The 23,686-nt window shown below is 34.1% G+C and overlaps 1 protein-coding gene across 1 annotated transcript; it reads left to right on the forward strand.

Moving 5' to 3' along the window:
- Positions 1-4,292: 4,292 nt before the first annotated feature.
- LOC138308500 (UNC5C-like protein) lies at positions 4,293-23,164 on the forward strand. Its single transcript, XM_069249508.1, has 5 exons — positions 4,293-4,613; positions 16,797-17,807; positions 18,467-18,609; positions 19,714-20,173; positions 20,604-23,164. The coding sequence occupies exons 2-5, from the start codon at positions 16,833-16,835 to the stop codon at positions 20,769-20,771; spliced, it is 1,746 nt and encodes a 581-aa protein (XP_069105609.1). The 5' UTR covers positions 4,293-4,613; positions 16,797-16,832; the 3' UTR covers positions 20,772-23,164.
- Positions 23,165-23,686: the final 522 nt, after the last annotated feature.

The raw sequence follows: 23,686 nt of genomic DNA on the forward strand, positions 1-23,686 counted from the left end.
GTAAGATCTCTACCATTTACAACATATCTTTTTGGAAACCTTTTGTGATCTTACAAGCATAATCAATTCAGCAATCGAACAATATAACAAAACAAGAAAGATAAACAATTCATTAATTTTGTTCTAAAATTAATCTATACTTATATCAATATGTCGTGTATGAGATATTATAATTCATTTCATTTGTGTATAGATGTAAATGCGTTTTGTTATCTAGGAGAAAACTTATATTATATATAGTCATTACCTGTTGTTTAACCATATTCAGTTTTTTTAAATGAATGAAAAATAGAACTGAACCATGGCGACAGTCTAATATAAATCCCTAAAAAATAAACTTTTTTTTCAGTTAAAGTTATATGTGCTGTAAATGGGCGATAATTTTGAAATGCTATTTTTCCATCATTAATTTATAAAAACCATAAGGTTTGATGAATAAAGCTGTAAAAATCATTCAAATGGCTTCAGATGACTTATAGACGTTAGTTACAACACAGAAATTTTGTACTATAAAATTGTTGGTTTTTATGCCTTAAATATGTTTAAATGAAAACATACCTGTATAAGTCACTTTACAATTACTAAAAACATTGTAAAAATGTGTAATGATATTGTAGACCACAATTTGGCTTCATGGTCTCACCGTATGTTCTCATTTCACTTCACTATTGATGTAAATAAATGATTTTTGGCAGTACTGCCAAAAATCATTTTCAGCTTTTATTTGTACATGTAAAATTAAAACCTATGCATTGAAAGCACTGTAATTTTCAAAAAGTTGGTGCTGAATAACATATTAAAAGCTCATCTTGATTCGTGAGTATGAAAAATACGGCACATATAACTTTAATTAAATGACCACACTCAACGATTATAGCCATTCGTAAAAGAAATATTTTCAATAACAAAAAAAATATTTTGGAAATTAAAAATTCAAAGATAAAATCATTTCTATACTTATATTGACACGTTTGACAAAGTTTTACACTCAAGAGAACGAAACCTACTATGAAACCATATCCGGATGTTCCTAATAGTTTTGCAATCTTTCATTTGACACCCTATTCATGAGTAGGGCTTGGTTTCTGTTTGCGAATGGCGCCGATAAATGAAATAATGGGGTGACATCATCTTTTACATGAAACGATATATAAATCTCTCCCAAATATAGAACATTCAGCTAGTCCGCGTGGTAACCAGGTGCTTTTTGGTGTATATAAAAACGATATATAAATCTCCCCCATATATAGAACATTCAGCTAGTCCGCGTGGTAACCAGGTGTTTTTGTTGTATATAAAAACGATATATAAATCTCTCCCATATATAGAACATTCAGCTAGTCCGCGTGGTAACCAGGTGCTTTTTGTTGTATATAAACACGATATATAAATCTCTCCCATATATAGAACATTCAGCTAGTCCGCGTGGTAACCAGGTGCTTTTTGTTGTATATAAAAACGATATATAAATCTCCCCCATATATAGAACATTCAGCTAGTCCGCGTGGTAACCAGGTGTTTTTGTTGTATATAAAAACGATATATAAATCTCTCCCATATATAGAACATTCAGCTAGTCCGCGTGGTAACCAGGTGCTTTTTGTTGTATATAAACACGATATATAAATCTCTCCCATATATAGAACATTCAGCTAGTCCGCGTGGTAACCAGGTGCTTTTTGTTGTATATAAAAACGATATATAAATCTCTCCCATATATAGAACATTCAGCTAGTCCGCGTGGTAACCAGGTGCTTTTTGTTGTATATAAAAACGATATATAAATCTCTCCCATATATAGAACATTCAGCTAGTCCGCGTGGTAACCAGGTGCTTTTTGTTGTATATAAAAACGATATATAAATCTCTCCCATATATAGAACATTCAGCTAGTCCGCGTGGTAACCAGGTGCTTTTTGTTGTATATAAAAACGATATATAAATCTCTCCCATATATAGAACATTCAGCTAGTCCGCGTGGTAACCAGGTGCTTTTTGTTGTATATAAAAACGATATATAAATCTCCCCCATACATAGAACATTCAGCTAGTCCGCGTGGTAACCAGGTGCTTTTTGTTGTATATAAAAACGATATATTTCTTCTGTATCTCATTTACTATCTTACGGAAGAAAAATACATTGGAGTTATAACTGAAAATTAAAAGTATTTTTTCTTCTTTTCTTTTTTCGGCTTCTGAAATGGTGAATGACGACCATTCAACACGATATAATCTACATTAATTAGTCAAGAAAAAATTTGGCGATCATTAGCAAGAAAGAATAGTGCAGTTATGCTGCTTTCCATTAGTTACATTATTCTAATACCATATCAAAAATGCGGTAACAACATTCAGTAGTGTTTTTATTTCTTTAATAGATATTTTGAAAACAAATAATAAAACTAATGGTATATTCTTATGTATTATTTTATTAATTTCATAAATAAATGAATTTTTATAAATTAATTCATCAACTATTTGATGATAATATTACACATATCTAATAATAAATCAACGATGGAATAATGTCAGGGTTCGCAAAAAATAGTTGTATTAAATTGTGTATGTAACTGTGGGTCGTCCTTAAAACAAACACTTAAATATACTTAAATGACAACCGTAGGTTAATTAATAAACAAGCATAATTTCTTTTAGAAAAAAAAACAAATTTTGCTTACATTCTTTACAGACCATACCTACATTAGTTACATACCTAATTTACATTATTTACAGGCCTCACTTACATTATTTACATACCACACTTACATTATTTAAAGGCCTAACCTACATTGTAAGGGAGGTCTGTAAATAATGTATTTGAAGTCATTAAATAATGTTTGTTAGACATGTAAATGATGTGAGTTACAGATCCACTTCCATTACTTACATACCTTACAAACATTATTTACAGACCTCTCTTACATTATTTACAGACTCAAAATACATTATTTAAAGGTCTCATATACATTAGTTACTGATCTCACTAACATTCTTTGCACACTTCACTTAAATTATTTACATTTTTCGTCTACATTATTTACATACCTCACCTACATTATTTACATACCTCACCTACATTATTTACATACCTCACCTACATTATTTACATACCTCACCTACATTATTTACAGACAACACCTACATTATTTACAAACCTCACCTACATTATTTACATACCTCACCTACATTATTTACAGACAACACCTACATTATTTACAAACCTCACCTACATTATTTACATACCTCACCTACATTATTTGCAGACCTCACTAACATTATTTACAGGTCTCATTTACATTGTTTACAGACATTACTTACATTATTTAAAGACAACACCTACATTATTTACATAAATCACCAATATTATTTACAAATTTCATCCACATTATTTACAGACCTCGCCTACATTATTTGCAGACCTCACTTACATTATTTGCAGACCTTACTAATATTATATACAGATCTCGTTTACATTATTTGCAGACATTACTTACATTATTTACAGACCTTACATACATACAGTCTAAATATAATGTAAAACAGCCCTAACAGTACGATAAACTGTCACGTGATTCGTTGTCAAAAAGAGGTTCTGCATTAAAAGGTGAAATTATATCACAGCGCAAGTATTGTTGATACAATTTACAAACAATCATATGGATGCTGCTTAGCGTTTTTTTGTTATCTGAAAGCAATGCATCCCTAAATTAGTTTGTCAATGTGATCAAGTTCATTTTTATATTATTCAAATAATTTGCTAAAATCACGCTCCAAGATTAGAATTCACTTTAATTTGTTGTTTAAGAGCTCATTTGTTTTATCATTTATCTATTTATTTAATTTCAACATATTGAAATTTTACATTATGATTACATTGTGTTAAAGTCAGGATACCAACGATAAATGAGGTGTGATCTTTTATTGTTGATTTTTTTATTATTACTCTTATAATAAACGTAAAAGCATTACATACCTGACGTACCTTTCCCCGATCATAACACGGCTTTATGATATCCGTACAGGTAGGTCAAGGTTACTGATATAAATATATCATGTGGTATATCTCAATTCTATTTATATTCACAATATTATTTACGTTTATTGTGTGAATTGTACATAACGTCTGGTGTCGGTATGTTTGTGTTTGAAGTATATTTTTTAGCAATGATGTTGAATCACGACAATATTTAAATAGAATAAGCTCACACATGTAGTTCCCATTCGTTATTACTAACCAATCAGATTTATGAATGAACGATGTTGGGAAATACCCGTCTGGTCTTCCAGGTAAGTAGTCTGGGTACCCGGAACGCTTCATATGACACATTTTCTTCATATCTACACTTGATTCGTGCCACACGGTCTACAGGGTGGGTTTGGCTGTGATTTAGGGTACACCAAACAATGATAGAAGGGAAGACTTTCATATTGTTGTAAGAAGAGTTTGAAATTATTCACAATAACTTCAACATGTGTAAATCCGTGATAGAGCAGACGTGATACATAGAGAAAGTTTGACACAGTATTTCCTGGAGTAGTGGCCTGGCTGTATAGACAAAAGTGGAGGGAACTGCGAATGATGTTGCTATGGATACAGACGCCAAATATAACAGGTAATATATACTATATTTCAATTGTCATCGCTAGCTACCCAGTAACAGTAGTGCTTAAACAGTAGGTAACATATCAAGTCACAGCTATATATATATATACCTAACTATCGGTACACAATACACACGTCTGGGCTGTACCTTTATCAAACAGGCTAATAAAGATTACGGCTTATCTGGAATTCTTTGTATGTAATGCTGGTTTGATACTGTGGGGTATGTCTTTAAGTAATAAAAACATATTCTTTTGTCATAGAGCATGATATTTATTACAACATTTTCAAGTATTAACTCGTATCATTACATCATCTAATTACAAACATCTAGAAATATATTTCTTTACCTCAGAATCTACTTAATACTGCTGGACACGCCAACTAAGTTACACGTGACAGAAAATGACATCATCTGTACACTATGTTGTAATACAGATGTATTCATTTAAGCAATGGAATCATTTGTTGCAATTAAAGGTAGGTTTCGTGTCATGTAGAAAACATTAGTAATTTTGTCTGCATCAACTCTATAAAATAATGAAAATACAGATACATGGTGTATGTCCATTTTATTTATCAAAGGATGTAACATATAAGGATATATTTCATGTGCGATTTTAATGCGAAAGCATTGTTTTTCTGTGTTCAAGATTGTTGCAAAATAAATAAATAAAACAATTGTCACATATCGAAAACATCGGAAACATTATCATTTGTGCACATGCTGAAACTACCAGCAATGATGGATTGAGCTGAAGTTTTCTCGATTTTTCGCACAACTTTAATTCACTCCCAGCATATTCATTCTATTTTGTTTTGTATTCTACATTTTGCTGAGGTGTAGTTATCAGTTTTCCGTTAAATCTGTATTTATCGCATAACTCAAATTATACGTTATTAATATATTCATCTATTTTTCAGAATATAATACATACGAAATATTTAGCTAGCAATATATTGACCATCAGAATATGAACATACAATGTACCAAGGAAAATGGCTTTGTAATCTTTGTTTCTACGTCTGACTTTAGAGATCCCAAGTTTCAAACTATGGGAGGTAATCTAGTATTAGAAATTTGCTAATAAAATATTTTCAATAAATTAATCGAATCAATTACATCTGTTTTATACCTGTATTGTAAAGTTAGAAACTTTCAGGGGGATGTGGTTTATGGAGATCTAGCCATTAGCGGAATACGAGGAAATTTATATTTAGTATAGACTTCAGTTAACACCGTCAGATATAATTTGTTAATGATTTCTTTTTTTATTTACCTAAAGTGACAGCATTTGAAACTATTATTCCTTTGTTGATTCAAAACATAACAAAACGGAATATGTATACAAATCAATTATGTGTCTTCGATAAATAACAAAGTAGAAATGTCTCGATATCAATGACTTTGTCTTAGTTATCTAAGCGTGTTTCAATACCAGTTAGTCCGTTGTTGAATGGTGTTTTCGACTTAAATTAAAAACTTCCTTTTCAGAAGTCACCCAGATTTATTGAGCTATTCTATAGAACAATACTATGTACTTCTCCTATCTTGCAAAAAGCGTTGTTATCCGTTACTAACTAGGTTATCTTGATATATCGCGCAACCGGAAGTTATCGGACCAAACAATAAGATATATTTACTGAAAGAACTTCCATTTTCTTTTGGACAAATCCCAGCAATAAGAAACAAAAGCAAAATGGTGTATTCAAGTACCCTTAATTAATTCAATAGTAAAATATGTACTCATATTTTTGTGTTAAATAACAACGGTCACTGCTGTATTGTGTCAATGATCAATTTTTATTTAGTTTTGTTGATGTTTCAAGGACTTTAACCATCCAATTCCAAATCAAGAACGCAATACGACATCACTTATTTTCCCCATGACAACGTTACGCATTGTATAATTAATGTATTTGAAATTTATTTGCTTAATATATAGACAATCAACACAAGCTACAAGCAGAAAAAATATTCAACGACTAAAAATAAATAGTGATTGAATAGACTTACGCGTGATTAATAGCATTATTATATCTAAACCGTTATACGATAGTTGTGTTATTATTATTTCAATAGCTTCAGTTGTTTAAGAATCACAACAATTTTAGATTTAATCTGGATTTGGACAGAAAAGAAACTACAGAAATACATATAACTCAAAGCAAACTAAGTTTGAGTTCTATAAACATATAATGACGTACAAATTCACAGAGCTAACTAAACAAATGTATATGATATTAAAACTGTCCTCATGCAAACCAAATAACAATAAATAGAAATAGAAATTTATTTAACAAAGTAGCGGCATCAAAATAAACTCGTCTTTTAACCCAAGGATTAACGCTACATAACTTTACCCTCAGTATGTATACCTCTGAGAAATCTATATTTTCCTATAACAGATTTTGTTTCTCATATAGAATGTTGGAAATATGAGTTCATATCATAGAAGAAAATAGAAGAAAAAAACTTATATCCACCTTCTCGTTTTCGAGCCACTGAAAAAAATCTCAAGCATATCAACCATAATATTCAAGACATGGACGTAAAGGTAACTCTGCCTGCGTCCATCAACTAAGTATACACCTATATCACCATGTATCTATTTGACAAACTATTGGCTGATTTGGGATTTTTTCCTTTTAGACGATATACACATTGAATTAAAATTTCCTAATGAGTGGTTTCATATATATAGGTGTTTCCTGACTTTATTTTACAGTATTATCTTTAACAATATAGCAATTATGTTTAAATATTTACATTCACTTGCCACTATATAATCTTACCAAGGCAAAGTATATGGGGGTATAACTGACACCCAAATTGTGATCATTACAACGACACTAATGTTGACATGATTACGTCAACTGATCCGTCAGTACGTCAACTGATCACCGTCAAGTTTACGTCAACTGATCACCGTCAAGTTTACGTCAACTGATCACCGTCAAGTTTACGTCAACTGATCACCGTCAAGTTTACGTCAACTGATCACCGTCAAGTTTACGTCAACTGATCACCGTCAAGTTTACGTCAACTGATCACCGTCAAGTTTACGTCAACTGATCACCGTCAAGTTGGCTGATTCATCTTAAAAATCAAATCGTCGTTGATAAACAGAGACCCCGAATGAGTTAATAACGTTAATATAGGAATTGATTAAATCTATGGTCTATATAGATACCAGAACTTTGCAGGCAACCATCTCGTACTGCGCTGGCATCTTTATAAACCATTGTTGCCATAGTAAGAAAGTTTATGCTTAAAGCTTAATAGGACTGCTGGTTTTTTCTCAAAATAACAACACGCGTTACATCTACCCCGTAATTTCGAGCTAAAAAATGCACCATTTTTAGCCAATTTGGGAACTTTAACCCTTTTTAATAACAAAATGCAATCAGGAGGGTTGCTCTTCAAACAGAAAATGAGGTTTCGTGAGCCTACCTTGCCTCATCTAAAAGTCATTATTTATCAATATTTTATACTCAAAATTAAAAGTGTTTAAATTACCCTAAAATTTTGAATTAAATTGGTCAAAGCGTATAATTTTTTCCCATATCCATGCTTCATCTTTCGATTAAAATGAACCTAGTAAAGATTTACAGCAAACGTTAGCTCAATAGAGCTAATGAGCATCTGAGAAATTAAAATTATCCTATATTAAACTTTTTTCTCTTATAGGTTTTTGGAAATAGGCGTTCATACCACACAAGAAAATTGAAGAAAATATATATTTGTTCGAGTGCTTGTTTTTTAGCTATTGCCATTCAAAGATACCTAATTGACTAAATATTGGATTTTATCGTATTTTTACCGTTTTTTGCAACATATGCTACCCCTACGTCTTAATTTTGAGCTATAAAATGCACCATTTTCAGCCATTTTTGTCATATTAAACCCTTTATAGAAAAAGTTCTGGTATTAAACTTTTTGAAATATTTAAAGGGAAAGGTTTCTCTTTCTAAATCAGAAATTAGGGTCCATGTTACCTCATTTTAGAGTAAAAAATAGAAGTGCTAAAATTTTCATTAAATGCAAAAACAAATTGACAAAATTGTATAATTTCACACATTAGTGCTTAAAATTTTGATAACCACTAATCCAGTTAAGTTTTTCCAGCAAAATTAGATTGATACAGCTAAAAATACTGGCGCAGTGATTTAAGTAAAAACAATTTAAGCGAAAAACGGTAAAACTTTCGGTCCACTCGAAGCGACAAAAGGCACATTTTCAAAATGACCGCCGAATGGGTCATTTCTTAATATGCCCTTATAAAAACATGTACTAAGAATAAATTTGCATCTGTCACCTTGTTACATATATTGATATATGTCATTTGAAAATCTTATAAATTCTTTGATCTATGTCAAAACGAGACTTCAACGGGACTGAAACCACAGAAGAACGCATCCGTTAGTAAAACAATTGAAGTAAAAAAAAACCGATAACAATTTTATTATATGCCAGGCGAAGAAAGGCACTTATTCAAAATGGGTCATTTCTAAAAGTCCCTGTTAAAACAATCTACAAAGAATAGAGGTATGTTTTTATCGCTACAGATATTGATAAAATAAATTTTAAAATCTGAAAGCTTCTTTAATCTAGGTTTAAACGAGACTTCAACGAGACTAAAACCTCGGAGGTGCGGATCCTTAAGGCAATTGAAAACAAAATCACTACCTAAACTATCTGATTAATAAAAACATATTGTTTTAGTATAAATTGAAATAAAGCTGTATAGTGCAATTAAGCTTGTAACGAACATTTTCATTGGCTTAAAATTCATAACAGAACCAATGACGTGGCCGTGTGTATCGCTGGCTCTACTGAATCGATGGCGAAATAATCTCACAGGAAAAACTCTCCCAACAAAATTAAAATTGTATTGATTCCAGATTCCATTATAAGGACAAACTTTAACTTTGTAAAATTGAATTATTTGCATTGTAAATATTGTAATTTTCAAAATATCGGTAACTTTTGGTCGTAATAGTAGGACATTTAAGGCAAATTAAACTTTAATATTGCGAGGTTACCATCAGGCGATGATATCGGTGTATGTAGTACAGTAAAGGAGGTTAGAATGTCGGTCACCTGTGTTTATATTGTGTTGCATTTACTGCCACACCCTAACACCTAATTTCTGAACTAGATATCGTTACTCTATTACACCTAGAATATAGTTTCTTCTGAACCTGCCAGACACAATGGTGTCATTAGTAATGAGATAAGAAATGATGAGGTCAATTACAAGGCACACCCGAAAACAACTTGAAAGAAAAAAGTTTTATTTTGTTTTATGAAAATGAATTATTTCTAGCTGGCATTATCAGCTTTATATACATTGATTTAAGTTTCACTACATAAGTATTCTAGTAGTAACTTATTGTTATGTAATGTAGCTTAACTAGATATTGTGGACTATCAATCACGATGCTTTTTGGGGAATGTTAGTATAACGTTCAAATAAAAGCCAGGGTCATACAATGACGTGACAGGTTAAGATGGTGGAGGGCTTTTCGTAATAGACAGGGACATCTTAATCACTCTGTTAATGGATCTATTGGTTATAAAGTTGTAGAACATGACAAACCTTAATACTAACCCGACATGTATAGAGGATCTGACGATATTTATGACATGGCTGGACAGGCTAGTTATGTGATAATCATAATTCTAACACTTCATACCCTAATCCTAACAAGACATGTTTTATTGCTATCAGGTCATACCCTAATCCGAAGACGAAATATCCTTATCCTAACACGACATACCGTAATTTTAACACGACATACCCTAATCCTCACACGACATACCTTAACTTTAACACGATATAGCATAATCCTCACACGACATACCCTAATCCTAACACGACATACTTAATCCTAACACAACATACCCTGATCCTAACACGACAAACCGAAATTTTAACACGACATACCCTAATCCTAACATGACATACCCTAAATCCTAACACAACATACTGTAATTTTACCACGACATACTCTAATCCTCACACGATATACCTTAATCATAACACAGCATACCTATTCCTTACATGACATAACCTTATCCTAAACGACATACATAATCCTAAAACGACATACCGTAATCCTTACACGACATACCTTATTCTATAACGACATTACTTTATCCTAACACGACATACCCTTATTCTAACACGGCATACCTAATCCTAACACGACATACCGTAATTTTTTACACGACATACCCTAATCCTCACACGACATATCTAATCCTAACACGACATACCCTAATCCTAACACGACATTCACTAATTTTAACACGACATACCCTGATCTTAACACGACAAACCTTATCCTCACACGACATACCTTATCCTAACACGACATACCCTAATCCTATTACGACATTCCCTAATCCTAACACGACAAACTCTAATCCTAACACGTCAAACCCTAATCCTAACACGACATACCCTAATCCTAACACGACATTCCTTAATCCTAACACTGCATTCTCTAATCCTAACACGACATTCCCTTATCCTAACACCACATTCCTTAATCCTAACACGACATGTCCTATCCTAACACGACATGCTCTAATCCCAACAAGACATTCCCTAATACTAACACGACATGCCCTTATCCTAACACGAAATGTACTATCCTAACAAGACAAACCCTAATCCTAACACGACATACCATATCCTAACATAACATACCCTAATCCTAAACACAACATTTCTTATCCTAACACGACATACCCTAATCCTAACACGACATTTGCTATCCTAACACGACATCCCCCTCATCCTTACACGACATACCCTAATCCAAACACGGCATTTCTTATCCTAACACGACACACCCTAATCCTTACATGACATACCCTTATCCTAACACGACATGCTCTTATCCTTACATGACATTCCCTAATCCTAACACGACATACCCTAATCCTAACACGACATACCCTAATCCTAACACGACATACCCTAATCCTAACACGACATACCCTAATCCTAACACGACATACCCTAATCCTAACACGACATTCACTAATTTTAACACGACATACCCTGATCTTAACACGACAAACCTTATCCTCACACGACATACCTTATCCTAACACGACATACCCTAATCCTATTACGACATTCCCTAATCCTAACACGACAAACTCTAATCCTAACACGTCAAACCCTAATCCTAACACGACATACCCTAATCCTAACACGACATTCCTTAATCCTAACACTGCATTCTCTAATCCTAACACGACATTCCCTTATCCTAACACCACATTCCCTAATCCTAACACGACATGTCCTATCCTAACACGACATGCTCTAATCCTAACAAGACATTCCCTAATACTAACACGACATGCCCTTATCCTAACACGACATGTACTATCCTAACAAGACAAACCCTTATCCTAACACGACATACCGTAACTTTAACACGACATAACATAATCCTAACACGACATACCTTAACTTTAACACGATATATCATAATCCTCACACGACATACCCTAATCCTAACACGACATACTTAATCCTAACACAACATACCCTGATCCTAACACGACAAACCGAAATTTTAACACGACATACCCTAATCCTAACATGACATACTCTAGTCCTCACACGATATACCTTAATCATAACACGACATTCACTAATTTTAACACGACATACCCTAATCCTAACACGACATACCAGATCCTAACATGACATACCCTAATCCTAACACCACATACCCTAATCCTAACACGACATACCTAATCATTACACGACATACTGTAATTCTAACACGACATACCATATCTTAACACGACATAACCTAATCCTAACACGACATAACCTAATCCTAACACGACATACCCTAATCCTGACACGACATACCCTTGTCCTAACACGACATACCATATCCTAACACGACATGCCCTAATCCTAACACGACATGTCCTATCCTAACACGACATACCCTTATCCTTACACGACATACCTAATCCTAACACGACATTTCCTATCCTAACACGACATCCCCTCATCCTAACACGACATACCCTAATCTTTACACATTTCCTTTCCTAACACGACATCCCCTAATCCTTACACATTTCCTTTCCTAACACGACATACCCTAATCCTTACACATTTCCTTTCCTAACACGACATCCCCTAATCCTTACACATTTCCTTTCCTAACACGACATACCCTAATCCTTACACATTTCCTTTCCTAACACGACATACCCTAATCCTTACACATTTCCTTTCCTAACACGACATACCCTAATCCTTACACATTTCCTTTCCTAACACGACATACCCTAATCCTTACACATTTCCTTTCCTAACACGACATACCCTAATCCTTACACATTTCCTTTCCTAACACGACATACCCTAATCCTTACACATTTCCTTTCCTAACACGACATACCCTAATCCTTACACATTTCCTTTCCTAACATGACATACTCTAGTCCTAACACGACATTCCCTAATTTTAACACGACATACCTTATGTTATTTTTAAATATTTGAAAATTAAAAAATATACATATATATACAAACAGGCAAGCAAAAACTATGTTCTTCCTTACTTTTAGTAATTGTAAACATTGACTAACACATTGATTGACTAACACATTGATTGACTAACACATTGATTGACTAACACATTGATTGACTAACGCATTGATTGACTAACGCATTGATTGACTAACACATTGATTGACTAACGCATTGATTGACTAACGCATTGATTGACTAACACATTGATTGACTAACACATTGATTGACTAACGCATTGATTGACTAACGCATTGATTGACTAACGCATTGATTGACTAACGCATATCTAAATGTTTTATTTTTATAAAGTCCTGATCGACACAATAATAGTGCGACTAAAATTAGATTTTTCGTACCTGTCCCGATCTTATTGAGAAGGGAGCCATTGTCTAGGCCATCCGTGATAAAAGATTCCATGCTTGCATGTTCATATGTGTTTAGTCGTGTTCAGAAATATAATTATACAGAACGGTGTGGTATTAAAGTGTTGTGGAACCTGTAATTTGCATATCAGCTACTGTGCGATGATGCCGCAATGCTAATGGATATTACATTACGATAAAATATTGAAATAGAACAAGAACACATATTTAATTACTGTGTGTTGCTACCACAGTGCAATCCTTGTGAACATTGTATTACGATAAAAATATTGAAATGAAACAAGTACACATATTTAATTACTGTACGCCCTAGAAATAATGACGTCACGATCGATACCTTCCACCAAGGGAGATAAGTCTTTAATATGTAAAAGTGGAATTTAAGCACAGACCACGATGCCATGATCGACGTCACTGGCCTTTTGTTTCCGCGTAATCAATGATATCGTATATAAATATATCATAAGTATCCAACAATCAGAAATAAGCCTAATGCAGATATTATTAAAGGGAAAGTGTTCGCTACCCACAGTTAGTAAAATACACTGTTACTGACTTACAGTAATGTTCACCAATCTACTCTCCAAAAATACATTTGAAAGTTTCCATGTTTAGACGTAAATTGTTCATGATGAATAAAAATTTATTTGTATTTTTAAAAGTTGCTTTAGTCACCGACTGGTACAGAGGTGTAGGGTATAATGTACTTACCTCTGTATGTCGTGTTTTATCTGTAACGTTGCATTATCTGCGCTGATTCACTGTGTCAACGGACTAATGTAACGAAGGGTTGTAGAGGGTGGCTTCACATAGGGGAAATAGACATTACCCAACAAGTGACTATTGTTTATCATGTTTATCAAACTCTCGTTAGTTAATGTTCAAATTTTGAAAAGACACGATTGATTTTATAGTCCATTTCCATATCTAAAACAATAAATCGGTGGTGTGATTGATTTAGAACTATTATGAATCAAAGTATTATTTGACAGTACATGTGAATTTGCATACGACAAACTAAAGCAATGTTTTGCAAATTCTAAAAGCTTGCAAAGTTTACAACACCGATGTTTTCTCCCAGAAAAGGTTAATACATGTACTACCCAGTGAACACATTAATTTTGCACATAATAGCTTTATAAATTATGTAATCCATACCGCCTAAATGTTGAAGATTAAATACAACGTTTCCTTTACAATTTTTGAGAGATTCAAGATTTCATCAAAAAATCTGATGGCTACCTTTTTCTAGAATTTCGCAATTTTAATGAAAAAAGTTGCTTTTTGTAAAACCATTATAAAAATAGGGGGTAAATGTGTTTGGTTTTTTTTTTGTCCCGTTACAAAATTTGTTTTTAAAACTACAAATGACTTTAAAGGCCCACTACCTTTCCGAAACGGTTTTTGATTTTTAAAATGGGAATGTAAAACGAGATTGATAATTTTGTAGAGTTGCAAAAGTTATTAACTTAACGTTAATACTACACTTATTATCACCTCCTAAACAATTTAATTAAAATAAATAAAATGTTAATTTTCATAACGCGGGACGTCTTATGTTATGTAAAACAGCGAAATAACTCTCCATTGTTATCATATATTACGCAGGAAATCTTGCATCTGTTTGGTGTTGTAACCTCATTTTAGGCCATCTGAGGTTATTAAACGTTTTTAAGAAATCTTTATATTTTGCTCCGGAAAGGTAGTGGGCCTTTAGCTTATCTAAAATATAAAAAAAAATGAAAACCAAAAGGTTATAAGTTCACACTTTAATGCTTAATTACAGTTAATCTTAGCAAGATTTGCAACAACATGAACCAATGACTGGACGCAATTAATTCGTTATGATATTTCTATATTGAATTCAAATATGAAACGCAAAAATTCTCTATGGTTAAAATGGGGTAAAGCAAGTAACTCTGCTCTTGTTAATGATAGAGGAAAAATCGTCGGCGGAGGGCAAATGTCAATATTTTCACTTAAATCGCCCGTGTGACGACAGTCTTAGGATGGGAATCTACCGAATACCAGATACCTTAAATATATTTATTTATTTTTCATATTTGTATACAACACTTACAACTCTTTACAACAAATCGTGATAGGTTATTTTGTTATATAATTTTTCTATCATAGTTTAATTTCTAAATAAAACTGTTTTCAATATATTCTATAATATTCAGTGAATGGAACATTTTTAACCTACAGATATGGCATTTAATAAGTGAAGTATGTAACTAAAGGACGTCGAATACCGGGATTATAGGTTTTTTTATACTATTTAGAACAACCAGTTTTTTAGGTAGGAAATTGCGGAAAAGTCACTAATATAAGCAATGGAAAACTCATTGACAAACAGACATTGATTATGATTTTTATATAAGGCACCTGAATGTATATAGTACACTAGAGTGGACCATGTACAAATCCCAATAGATAACAGCGCTCATCTCAATCAGGAAGTGGAGCTATGATAACAGTTATTATCTGAAGACCTTTTAACATCAATTCCGTTTATGTCAAACCGTGTGTAATCGTCCGAATATAGGGATATTTATGTGACGTTATCATTCCGGCAGTAGACACCCGCCATAGGGTTGCTTGTTGGAAACCCTCGTGTATGGTGTCTGGAAGAGCAAATACATCCGTAAAGAGCAGTAGTTTATGAGGTTTCATCAGGTTTATAAATACACGAATTAGAAGTTAATCCGATGCACCTCGGTATTAAGAATACCCCGCCATTAAGACCACTTTCACTCAGACCCTCAAGTGGTCTTAATAGAGAGGTGTTACTGTAGTGATAAAGTCGTGTTTTTGTTTGGCGCCAGGAACATTTCTTTTTATCTCAGTTAATACAGCGGCGGACCAGTAAGTCCGGGGTAAGTCGAGCCCACCGCATGGCGTCCAGGTAACTTACTCGGTACAAAACCCATATATATATAGTGTTTGGGAGGTTCCTGGTTCGAAAAATGGTCTGGCTGTGTATTACCCTGGTCCTATTACAGCTGTACGGATATTCTGGCGTTCTGCTTCCTCTAATGGTCTGGCTGTGTATTACCCTGATCCTATTACAGCTGTAAATACGGAGAGTCTGGCGTTCTGCTACCTCTAAAAACTGACAATTTTGAAAACGTGTCCTGATTGTTATTAGGACAATCTATCAAATTATAAAAAATGCATTTGTAATTTTAGACTGCTATAAAATGTGTTTATGTTCTTTTACAGATCCAACTGTCTCGATGTTGATTTCTGTTCTGTGAAATGAAAGATCTGATCCAACCTAAATCCTTGGATACTCCTGAGGAGATGGGCGGCGAATGGTACCTGATAGGTATACTAGCTACTCTAGCTTTCCTCTGTTTTCTTGTTGTGACAGCCCTCTGTATCATGATATGCAAACGACTTGGAGGATCACGTCGTCGCGATGACGAGGAGTATGTGAGTCGTAGACATCATTATCCATATTGTTATCCACCTTGGGAGCCAGATCATACATTCGGGCAAGCGCACGGACCATGGCAACGCGGCCACAGATTATCGACCCACATCAATCCTGTTTTTAACCCTGACGATCACATTCGTCCGCAAGGGGGAGCTTACGATCGTCAGTTACATGTTGGCAGACGGGAGGGCAGACGATCAGAGGATTGGCACCAAGCACAGATTCCTGGAAGAGAAATTGAAAGGACTACCGATAGATGTATTACTAAAACAGTCGGAAACAAGTTAGTGGTATATGTCACCAAGTGTATTGATGACTATGGTGGACTCCTCGTTCTGGACAACATGGGCATCTCATTAGAAGTACCGAGAGGAGCGGTCAGTGTCGGAGAAACAAAAATTATCACGTTACTGTTAAATTGGGATTTAGGAGACAATCCCGAAATGCAAAACAGCCAAGCTCTAGTCAGCCCCGTTGTATTTGTGGGGCCGCATGGGATTAAACTAAACAAGCCATGTGTTCTTAGCTTCATGCATTGTTCGTTTGACGCTCGCCATGTACAGGTAATGAAGAGCGAGACAGACCTATACTCCGCCAAGAATTGGCAAGTGATGTGTAAACCTAACGATAAGAAAGGGCCATGTGTGTTAACGTCCGACACGTGTAAGTTAAATATAAACACATTCACGTTGTACACGTGTCTCACGTGCCCCCCACGCGGAGAACTAGGTCAGAAGTGGCTCCAGGTGGCCGTATTCTCAGAAGGTATAAAACCTGGGATCGAACATCAGCAGGTTAGTAATCACCATAAATGGACATAAGGTACCACGGTGTGGGTGTACAAAAGACACATTAAAAGACTAATTTTGGGATATAGTTGTCATTCGAATGGATCAGCATTCTGTGACTACACATTATCCCAAATGAAACAAAATAAAGCAAATGGTAAAAGTAGTAGTCATGATATAATTTTGAAACAGGGATATTTACATTACCTTAATTGTAAAATAAAACATGCTTAATGATGTCGGTAAAACCAGGTAGATTGCCAGAGTTACCTCCCCTGAAGTGTGCTTTAAGTTGATATACTTCTACTAGCGTTACTGTACATCTACTACTAGTATTGTTTTGAACGTATACATATACCTTGTTAAGTCAAACCTATATGTTTAGATTAGAATATTGTGTTTCTTTCGAAATATACTTTGGTACTGATTATATGGATTCGTATAACATAACTCGAATATGTTTTAGCCAGCTTTGAATATCAACGATGTTTGTCTGTCTATACCAAGCATCTAACCAAAGGCAGTGTTTCTTCACGTGAATTTCAATAGAATTTCACGTGAAATTCACGTGCAGAAATATTGTCTGTGTATATATACGTGCTACTTTATGTTATTTTTTTCAGATGTTGTGATTCTTCTTTCACTTGCTGTTACTACCTTTGCAGATCAGAGTGTACTTCCTCAACAAAACAAACTGTGCACTGCAGTGGGCCATCCATAACGAGGCTCAATATGGCGGCAAACTTATGTGTCCCGAGAAACTCTTTCTGCTGTCTGGAACAGAAAAAGATGTCTTCGTAGTCCTAACGTGAGTGTGCCTTGAAAAAACATTCAGCTAAAAACCACAGAGTACCATTGGCCTAACATAGCGTTATTTAATACATTCTCCACTTTCTTAATATCAGAACATTTGAAGGTTTTATTTTGTTGACGATTCAACACAAAAGAATATTTCTATTTGAAACGTAATCTAAAATGTTTTTAAAAAGCATTTAAAATTTTCTTTCACACCAGTATCTGATTACAATTATTTTTAGTCAAAAGTTTAATTGTGGTAGAAATTAAAGCTCAGTCAAAGGAGATGTAAAGTCTTACTTACGTTTGGATATGTCTTAGAAATGTATATTTGCTGTTGGAATAGGTTTGATTTCTACGTCATCAGATTGCGCGCGAAATATTTCTATAAGTATGATATAACAAACGGTTTGTACATTATGTATTTATTGGCCTGGCGGTAGGGAGACATGACGATTTGTTAACGCAAAGCATATCATAATAAATATCGAAATATGGCTTGCCGTTCGTAAACAATTGTCATACATCCGTACTTCCAGGGCAATACATTTTTTATTATACTGATTCTTTTTGCCCAAACAGTAACACTGTTGCGACGTTAAAGTCGTTGTAATTTCAGTTAAACCTGGCGTATGTTTCAGAGTAATCAACTGTCTGTTACCTCATATCTATAGTATATTACACCGCGTGTAATTGTGTTATATTTGTCTTTTTTCCATAAGACTATTACTAATTCCCTTAGCCACAATAGTAGGATACGTCTTCTGTCATCGTTTTAGTTTGTTTATCGCAATACCACTTTGAGTTCCGTTACACGAACGACAAAGCTTGCTCAACGTAAGAGGGCTACATGAAGTTTGAAATGACTTCCCGAGGGAGACACGATGTTTTGACGTGAAGTCTTACCAATAACAAATGTGATTTGTTGGTAAGGGGCAAAAATGTAACATGTATGCTACTTCTCCTGTCTGACGGAGCATGCCTCTTTGGTAGAGTTCTTGGTATATCACTCTGGCGACCCGAGATTGATTCTCGGTTATGGAACTCTGCTCGATAGAATGTGGTTTTTTTCTGGTTCCATTACTGACAAAAAGCTCATGTTGCATTGTTGTTGTAGGTACGTGTCGCGAGGATGGACCATTGTGGACGACTCCAGACAAGAGCGTATCCAGTACCTCAGTATTTGGCATGGACAATGTCCTCACGTTAGTGTAGCATTCAGGCGGGAAAATCCCGACATGCACGAATTCAACCTAAACCTGGAGGTAAGCCAGGACGGTCGAGAAAATGAACGAGAACGTATAATTGCACAGATTGTTCAACCCGTAGTTAGGCATGAGGAATTGCTAACTCAGTTACCTCTTCCAAGAAATAGAACATTTCCGCAATGTCTCCGAACAAGACTGAAGGTTATGCTTGATGTCTCAAGTCCAGTAGCTAAAAACTGGAAGAGCCTCGCGGAGATAATAGGCTGTGATTATATGATACCATTATTGGAGAACAGACGGGAATCTAGTCCAACAGAGGAAGTATTAACTATGATGGAACATAAGGCGTATACGCTACAGAATCTAAAGGTATGGTTAACACTTATTGAAAGGCCTTATTTCCTTATCAAATTGCTTTTTGGTGGTCGTAACATGAGAGGAAATATCAATTACTCTTTAGTATTTAACATATATGTAATTATTTATCTAATTTTTTAGAATTATACAGATGCTCCACCGCTAATGAATGTTATTTTTTTCGCTATCAAAAACACAAGCTGAAGAATTAGTATTTTTCTTCAGTTACAAAAGTTACTTACTTTATACCGTTACACAATTTCACTGGTTGTCATATAATATTATTCTAAAAATCCAACTTTCCAACCAAAAAAAGAATATATTGAGAAACAGCGTTGTGTTTAGTAAAAATACCTGTTTAATTCTCCGTCACAGAAACTGCTGATATATTGTTGTATATTATTATTTTGAGAAGAAATATCTGTTTAAATCTCTGTTACAGACACTGCTGAGTGAAATGGGACGAAATGATGCCGTTTATGCCATACAAGAGTTCCTGGACTCAGCGGAGGAAGAACCTGATACTATGCAGCTAAAACCTTATCGAGAAGCTGTCGAAAACGAAAATATAGGCCATTCATCAAACAGTGCTCAGTTGAATGATTTATAGGATATGTAGTTTAAAGGTGATCATATTACAATAGCAATGCAATGGCTTGCTGAGAAGAAAAATTACTGAGGAGACTTAAAGAAGTCGTAATTTTGAGTGGATCATAGGGTATATTATCAAAATGGAAACTAATACAATGAATCAAAATAGTTATTTAGAAAAAATATTCGACATCAATGTTGGTTGTATCCCTTTTTTATATTCATGTAAGTAATTGTTAAGACAGCGAAATGTTGAATATTACCAAATGTCTCATTAATCTAGCGTGCCATTCCATGTTCGTCATTGCCTGTGTGCCATATGAATAATCTATCCTCGGGATCATAAAATGCTTTGTGACCCTCGGTAAGCATTTTAATACCCTTCCTCTTCAAATATGAAAGAGTCTAATAGTATTATTTTCATGTGCGACTTAATTGAATATCTACATTATTATTTTATAATTAGTTTATTATGATTTATGACTGAACATGTTACATCATTATACGTTTTGGCATTCATTATTTGATTTTAGTGCTTAGATACTATCATACACGCACATGTATATCTTGGCTCTGCGTAAAGATCTAAGAAGCCTTCCTTTCAGCATTATTTGTTTTAAATAAACATGTATGTTTAAAATATAATGACATGTAAAACCGTTTAATTTAGGAATGATAACACTTTACTCGACATAGATGTACAGTCTTAACATAATCTTAGAATAAGCAAATCCACCTTTATTTATCCTAATTATCATAATTATCATAATTGCTGTTTTTTATTTTATGTTTTCGAGCCTAAAAAATTCCTCGATTTAAGTTCGTGATTTAAATTCGCTTTGTTACTAACCTAGGCTTACAACAATTTAAAAAAAAAATCCGCATGAGATTATAACTCGAGGAGAGCTTGAACTCATGCTATAAGTAAACAAATTTAATGAACATTTGCCACAGAAACGCTGCCACCAACCAACGAATTAAATCATTACTAAATTATTTTTCACACAATCGTTGCTTTACATATGAGTTTTGATAGGTTTAATGCAATTCGTAAAACTTTTTATAAAAAGGTTTTTTTTACCTCGTGTGATGACCTAATTTGGATTGTGCCGTGGTTACCAACGCACTTTTTTGTCAAACATTGAACAGCGAATAATACCATGTGAATAGTTTAGCTAGCAACATATTGTAGAGTAATGTTCAATATTCATTTTTACTGCAAAACGTAAACAATCAACAAATTTATATCGTAATGGTGTTGATTTGTAGTACTGTATGGTATCGCTAGTGTCTCCATGGGTGATACTAGCTGCAATACACATCACGGCTAGAGAGAACTTCTCTTTAGCTCGATCGGTTGAGTCACCTACTAGTAACTAAGAGGTCCTGTGCCCGATTCCTGGCAGAGGCAGTGATGATATCCTATATCATTATACACTCTGTTACACTAGTAATGTTATGAGTTGGGTGATGACGTCACAGGCAGACTTACTGATGTAAATTGTGTACATAATGATCTGATGCTTATAATGGAAACTTGAAGATAATTTTTAAACTATTCCCTCAGAGATACTGCAGAGCCGGCCTTGAAAGTATCGTCTGATGCGACGGTCACACGCACAAATACATATTTACAGACGAAATATGTAGATGAAATATTGTTATTTGTCTTGTTATGAATAAAGTTTGCATTGTAATTGAGGTCGTTTGTTTTCATAAACAAAAGTAGTGATTTAAAGTGAATAGTCGGGCAAAGGAAACCAGTCTAAATGCGTTCTTTGGCCTTCCAAAAGTCATTGTATACCATAATGATGGTCAAGTTCTGCTTACGGTGTCCAGTTTTGTTTTAGGGAAGCCCTGTGTAAATTTAGCACAGTTCTAAATATAAATTCTCCAAACTCTTTGAAAACGAGGCTGCGTGGAAATGTCAACATGGACATGTGTTTCTCAGTCGTGTCGGTTTCGTTTCGTGTGATAAACCACTAATGCGGTATGTAAATTGTTGTTTTGAGATGATACATTTGATGCAAATGAAGTATTCTTACATTAATGACAATGTTTTGTAATATTTTTTCGATAAAAGCATCTTTATACATGGAAATCGACACAAATATTCGGCCGATGCAGAGATGGGGCCCCGGCAAGGGGCAATTATTGCAGCATCGCATTCGTCGTATTTTACATCAACCGAATCATGAAGGTTAAATACAAATAATCGTAACATAATTTCCCATTTAAAACCACACGAAAACGTTCCATAGAACGTCCATGCATGTAGCTGTCAAAGATGTGAAAATAAATTAGCTCATACATAGATATTTTACAAGTACAATATATGTGTTCAATTATTCGTGTAGTTTTTTGCAGAGATTTAATTAAATTATCTATGTCTCTGGTTTTTTTTTTTTTTTTTTTTTTTTTGTAAACAATATTTGAGTTCTGGAGAGAGATGACATGAATGTCCAGCTGGAAGGAAAGAAACTTTTATGATGTATATGTATCGTACAATGTATATATGTAAACGTACATTCCATGTAGCTGCTATAGAATTACAACTAGGAAATTCTCTCAAACATTGATAATATTTAATTCTTCACATTCATGTAGGCCTATGCTGTGAGAATTAACACATCATATCTATTTCCAGAAAACATATAGGCCTACATGTATGTTACTTTCCTTTTCTGTTGTTTCCTGTTCTTTTTTGTGCTCTGGAGAAAAAGATGATTGAGTTGAAGAAAAGTAATTAATTAAGAGAAATGTGTACCACAGTACTTTGTCTGTAGCCGAGGGGTTCTATACTGTTTTAATAGTCCAGTAGTAATTAATAATTAAATTGAAAATTTCAAAATTAAGATGAAATTGTAAATTCCATTTTTGAATGAAGTGGTTCCCCTCCTTTGAGAGTACACAGTGTGTATACCCTTTTTGGTT

Source organism: Argopecten irradians, chromosome 15 (assembly GCF_041381155.1).
Source record: "Argopecten irradians isolate NY chromosome 15, Ai_NY, whole genome shotgun sequence".
Lineage (NCBI taxonomy): Eukaryota > Metazoa > Mollusca > Bivalvia > Pectinida > Pectinidae > Argopecten > Argopecten irradians.

Bases quoted from the DNA above. Each gene is read 5' to 3' on its own strand.
- LOC138308500 (XM_069249508.1), top strand. From the start codon at position 16,833: ATGAAAGATCTGATCCAACCTAAATCCTTGGATACTCCTGAGGAGATG. The intron at 18,610-19,713 runs GTGAGTGTGCCT...TTGTTGTTGTAG, and splicing joins GATGTCTTCGTAGTCCTAAC to GTACGTGTCGCGAGGATGGA. The intron at 20,174-20,603 runs GTATGGTTAACA...TCTCTGTTACAG, and splicing joins ATACGCTACAGAATCTAAAG to ACACTGCTGAGTGAAATGGG.